The following is a 6,000-nucleotide window of genomic DNA, read 5'->3' as shown; positions in this document are numbered from 1 at the left end:
TAGTTTCGCCCAGAGTATTCGTGAAACCAGAGTGCAACTAGATTGTTCCTACGTATTCGTGAAAACGATATAGTTCCTCTATTGCTTCTTATTTCTTTACTTTAAGGTGCACAGATGTTTTAACCTGGCTTACAGCTTGCATATGGGGCAACGTTGCTCGTATTATCAGGGGCGGATTTACGAGGTCGCTTATTCCGTACCGAGCGAGAAATATTCCACGTGAAAACCACACTGGCCACCATTTTGCCGACCAAAAAGGTAAAAAAATGCGCTGTGCAAGTATGGCCATACAAACAGCTCTCTGAGGAACACGATTTTTTTTTTTGCCTACGTTGTTCTGTGAAATTATTTCGCATAATTTCATGCGAAATCACGCTTGGCGGCGGATTGCTGACATGAAATAGACGTGTCTGCTCTTTTGCTCTTTGTTTTTGCCCTCACTGGTATAAATATAGCTGTATTCTACGTTTAAATAAACCACTTGGAAGTTGCGCTCTGCAAATATCGTATGCGTTTCTTCGTTGTGCCCTATCTTATTCGCGCAAGTACGTACCTTGTTAGAAATGATTTCATAGTTTTGCTTATGTGAGAGAAACGAAACCACGAGGCTGAAAGAGTAGCCGTCAATGTTGACCCTGATGTGCGAGCAATGAAAAAAAAAATGTCGCAGGCAGTCAATAACTAAGCTTTACATTAGCTAGCGTTCAGATTCAAGGCAAAAAAAAAAATGAAAGCGGGGGCATTTTGTTGCTTTTCGTTCATAAAACGCTACGGCTGCAAACCACTTTAGCGATTGCAGCGCCACAACACTTGGGTGGGCGCGACAAAAACGAACGGCAAGCAAGCGACATACCCACTTAGAATCCGGCAGCAACTTTCGCAGCGCACTCTCTTCGTTGCTGTTTTTGTTGCATTTGTTTCGCGCTCGCTGCGCACCAGCGCGGCCAATGGACGCATTACCTATCGTCGCTGTGGACGGGGTCGAGGGTATCGCGTAGTAGCGAGGCGCTATTCTATCATGGCGAATCCGAGGAAATTTAGCGAAAAGATCGCTTTGCACAATCAGAAACAAGCTGAAGAAACGGCGGCGTTCGAGCAGATCATGCGGGAAGTGATTGGGGCGACCCGAGTAAGTGCCCGTTGTCATTCATGCTGTGCATTGTGGCGTCTCTGCGGCGCGCCACAACAAAACGGTCGCTGGAGGCTCACGGAGCGACCACGAAGAAAACATCGCGGACGACCGTTTTCTGTTGCCTTGGACATCGATCAGCGTCGCTGTGTATTGCAGCATGTGCTCCCACGCATTCCAAGCCTTCCGCAGTGCTCCGAGGCGCCTAAGTGGAACCGTTTACCAGGCAGGATCACTCCAACGATACGCGTCTGATGCCAGGCGCTCTACTGTCGCTGAAATGTATTGCTTACGAACCAGGTTGGATCGCGCGCTGACGTTTCAGCGGTCGTGTGCCGTACGGACCAACATCCCGGCCGTTCGCCTTACTCCTTGCGAGGCGGCGGTACGCTAAATTCGAGCGAGACGCTTCGAGGTGTCTGCGCGGCTGGCCCCCTTACAAAAACAGATCAATAGATACCCAGCAGCACACCACTTTTTCCAACGATTGCGTTGTGGGGAGGAAGAGGGGAAGCGACCTCGGTAAACTCCGTGCGCGCGCTTTGTTTTTGCCTCCCGTGGTGCTTGCAGATCCGTGCGAAAGTGGCTACCCGTTCGTGCACCGCTGTCCTGTGGTCCGGGGCGAGCCTTCCGCGTGTATCGTTGACAGCCGCCCGCGATAACAGCTGCGCGCGATGCCCCGTCTTATCCCCGTGTGCGTCGCGAACTGCTCTTAGTGGGTAGCTCCGGTCTAACGTACGGTATGGGCCGGAATTCAAGAGCACTCGGCGCATGCTACCGTGATTGCGCCTCGCACTATGAGGCGCAGCGGCACCCCGTTCGCGCCGATCGCTGCCCGCGTTGTCGCAGCTCCAGGCTCGTTACGTAACACCGAGCTCGGCATCGCTGCCGCGTGCATTGTTTTGGAGGGAAACGCAATCGCGTACGGTGCTCATGTCGTGCCTCGTGCGAAGCGTGCCAATCGGAAATGCGAGTACCGTTGGCTGGCGCCGCTAAATCGCATGACGCACGCGCGCTTCGAGGCGCGAGCCCTGTCTGCGGCAGCCGGCCATTCAGCGGATCTCGGGGACGAACCACACTTCCCATCACGGATTTCGCGAACGCTGAGCGTCTGTCTCGCACCGCTTTGGCGGGCGTATCGGACTGCGCGGACCTCCTTAGACTAGCTGACGCCCAAGAGCCGTCCGTGCAGGTAACGGGTTGGCGGTATTTGGCACAGTCTTGCTGCAGTGCGCGTTATATCTTTCCCTGCTGGTTCTGTTTTTTTTTTATTTTTTCCTCATGCTGCAATGGCAGTGAACAGTCCGTGTTGACATCTGTGATACATGTGTGCGTTGAGAAAATGAGCTGAGACTACTTGTTCGTTGATTGATGCACTTGCGCCTTATTTCCCGAAGCATTTGTCATGCAGCCTGCACATGCCGTGTAGGTTTCTAACCATCTTGAGCGTTTAACCACAATTTCATTGCTTGAGAGCCTTAACTAACCTAACACACTTTTGCAAAGATGGCGGTTGCATTGGGCTCAAAGAAACCTGTCTAAGTTATGTGCAGGTGTTTCTTGAAGCTGCTCACAATAAAGTATTTGCAGTAAAAGGCTACAGCTGCCATCTGTGAGCGGTTTCAGTGTGTGACTTGTGCTTCCTTTTTCTCTTGTACAGCTTGGCTTGTCGATGTATGTGAATGTCATTAACCGTCTGTCACCTGCTTATGTTCTTATCAAGAACAGCTGTTGGACACACATTTTCTATTATTACAAAAACATGCAAACTTCCTGTTTTATATGTTCATTCTTCACAGCATCTGTGCTGCTCCAGATGATTTCCATTTTGCTACAATGTACTTTAACTGACCTGCAAGCACCTATCGGGATAGAGGTCTTGCTGATTTGTTGGCAGCGTTCTTTTTTACATTATACATGGCATCTCTTTCTATGCATACTGTTTTAGAGTTTCTGCAAAAACAAAAAACTTAACCGTACTCCCCGCCACCTCTCTAGGGGTGAGGTGGAATGCTTTCCGAGCTACTATCTGCAAATTATGTTTTACCAAAGATCGCAAGTTTCTCTTCTACACACTGAGCCATTGATGATAGGCTAGCAGGCATGGCTTCCTACATATCTTCTTTTTTTCTGCCATGTGCTGTTTGTATTGTGCTGCTTTTATCTACAGCACTGTGCATCAAGCTAACATCCTACTCTAGCCATGCTTTATCATTTTACCCAACACGATACGCAGATGGCATGCTTTGGGAAATCTCGCACAGAAAGAAAGCCTTGTGTGATGTATAAAATGCCTTCAGGTTCATTGCCAATGGGGTTTAAGAGTACATAGACGGATAGTCCTAGCATTTGGAAATCGGAGTGGTGATGAAACTACCGAGCAAACGAACCTGAAAGCGGTCTGGCGGTAACTATGAAAGGGCGGCATATTTATGCATTTATATTGCAGTTCATGTCGAAATGGCTGTTCCTAACTGTACAAATTTTGCGTTGGGAGTTATCAGGACACTGAGGAAATAATTTGATAGTGCGCGCTCAATGTGTTGGAGCTCATTATCTTGCTCACTTTAATTTTCTGCTGTTGAACACAATGTGTTAAATATGGCGTGCGCATGGTGCGGGAAATGCACGCTAGCCTGTAGCAGGCGCGCACTTCGTTTTTCACAGTGTGCATTTGCCAGTTCGCTCGTAGCTGTCATTTGCTTGTCTGCACCTTAAGGCATAAGTGGTCGTTAAAAGAAGGTGCCTGTGTTTCTGCTAATACGTTACTATTGATAACAATGCGTAAGCATCTCTTTAGTATGCAGCTTCACTACAAGATTCTGCTCTTTGCACAATTATAGTGGTGGTATTATGACTCCACTTAAAAATGTCACGGTGATGTGGTAAAGAAAACTGCCGAGAACTATTACCTGCATTATTGGTCTCAGACTAACATGGGAGCATGAGGCACAACTTCCTAAGTGCTTGTGAAGCTTCGCAAAAGTGAAATATTGTTTGAGTGGTGTGTGGACGATTGAAACATGTCTTAGTGCACTCAGTGGAGGGTAGCACAGTTATGCGCACTGTGTTGCAGATCATTGTGTGCAAACCGGATTGCAGAGTGCATTGTGCATCTCATTGGACATGTTTTTTTTTTGAAGCAATCCATAATCAACGTTACCTAACAGTTCGATTGATTGAAGCCAGTGTTATCTACCATTCTTTACAAAGGTTGCCCGCATTTTGTGTCAAAGTATGTTGTTTATGCGGGCGGGAGGGTGGCACTGTCGTTTGCAATTTTCCATGAACCTGTTCAAACCAGGGCACCTCTGATGAGTATCAATGCGACAGCAGTATCAGTGATGGTGTTGTTTGCTTGCGTAATTGCTGAAGTGAGCACTGGAACATAGTTTGTATGGTGAAAACATGGTGTGAACGTGCCATAAAGTGAGGTATCTGAAGAAGCGTTTTCACATTTAAAAGTTGCTTAAACATGCATGTAAATGTCAAACGGTTTTGGGCTCTGAGCTGCATGTTTTAATTGGGAGTGTGAAAATGATGCAATGCTGACAAGTGCAGGAACTTGGTAATTGGTGATTTACATTTACGTCGCAATGCTTTGATCATGGTTGGGAATTACTTGACTAGCCTTTGGCATCAGCTACAGAGAGAATATTAAGCTGCAGAGCTGCCTACTGAACTTATCTGGGAAAGCGGGCATTATCTTTGAAACACGGACGTTTTTAAGATATGTTTCACCCATCTAAGGACCCTGAAGTGATTACTGTTGAATTTGCAATATGCCTAGGCCATCATTGTTAAAAGCAAATAAGGTCGTGATGCTCTAGAGACATGTACATCTTCTTAGTTGAGAATCAGGACTGAAAGGTTCTGAAATAAAACTAAGGAAAGGCATGCTACATATTCGGCTAGTAGAGGGTTACTTTATATTAGTAGTGTTGATAATTTTAATTGTGCATGTAGACTCTTAAAGGTATGGGTGTGGTTTTGGTAGTACTTGAGCTATGTGGCACATGCATCACTTACAGTGACATATTTTGCACTGTTTTGTTAGTGTTGCAGAGATGGATGTATTTCATTGGTTATGTAACTGGTGCAGCTAATCTGACGGGGTTTCTTTATATTCATCATGCACAGTGTGGGCAAGCTGTCCAAATTTTTTTAGCTTTGATTTTTCATGGACACCTACCTACCACAGCTGGCGTATTATCCACCGAAATGATTCAAAGTTTGCAGCTCAGTGGTCTTTCCCTAAATGTATGTTTGACCTATACTAGGGGACAGCTTTCTGTGGCTATGCAGTGGAGGCTACGAGCCTGAAACTCCGGCTTCCACAAGCGTGCTGTTCGCACGCATGCACGAGCCAAAGAGACAGGCCTGCGAGCTTGTAGCCTGCACTCGTAGCTTCTACTGCTTGGCCACAGAAAGCTGTTGCCTAGTATAACGGTCACAAACGTTTCCTTTGGTCAGTAGTTTGATCAATATAATTGTCTAAAGCATATTTGCGTTGCCATCAATGCCCTGCCATGTATTGGGCATAAGAGGTTTGAGTCAAAGGCTGTCAGTTCATATTAAATGTTGTTTTGTGGTGATTTTAATTTTTTAGAGGAAAAGTTTTGCTTTAGGCGTGCATCATGAGTCTCCACTGCTCCATTTTTTTTTCCTGGCTTCGCTTAAGGGGGGGACGTGGGGATCGGAGGTGAAATTTTTTATTTTGTGGTGTAGAGCAATGAAATTTGGCATGCTTATAGGGAAGTCCGCTGAATTCTTAAATACGAAATTTCACTGAAATAACTTAAGCAGTTTTGACAAATTTTTATATGCTTCATTGCTATACCAAACTTGCAGAAAGCCTGGTGTGATAACAA

At 46.3% G+C, this 6,000-nt stretch overlaps 1 protein-coding gene across 30 annotated transcripts in view; it reads left to right on the top strand.

The window, feature by feature from the left end:
* Positions 1-890: 890 nt before the first annotated feature.
* The window catches only part of LOC144124954 (CREB-regulated transcription coactivator 1-like), a 67,287-nt gene continuing 62,177 nt past the window's right edge, over positions 891-6,000 (top strand). For 13 of the 30 annotated variants that reach the window (XR_013313327.1, XR_013313324.1, XR_013313326.1 and 10 more), the window contains exon 1: positions 965-1,129. Coding sequence is in view for 22 of the 30 variants with exons in the window: in XM_077657944.1 (XP_077514070.1) it covers positions 1,019-1,129 (111 nt within the window). In the remaining 8 variants the exon portion in view is untranslated. Of the gene's footprint in view, positions 1,130-2,039; positions 2,322-6,000 lie in introns of those variants that run through there. The other 17 variants (XM_077657933.1, XM_077657932.1, XM_077657924.1 and 14 more) reach the window with 12 other exon arrangements.

Source organism: Amblyomma americanum, chromosome 3, assembly GCF_052857255.1.
Source record: "Amblyomma americanum isolate KBUSLIRL-KWMA chromosome 3, ASM5285725v1, whole genome shotgun sequence".
NCBI classification, from domain to species: Eukaryota; Metazoa; Arthropoda; class Arachnida; order Ixodida; family Ixodidae; genus Amblyomma; species Amblyomma americanum.
Note: the sequence above shows the minus strand (reverse complement) of the source record. Positions and strands in the feature narration are given on the sequence as shown.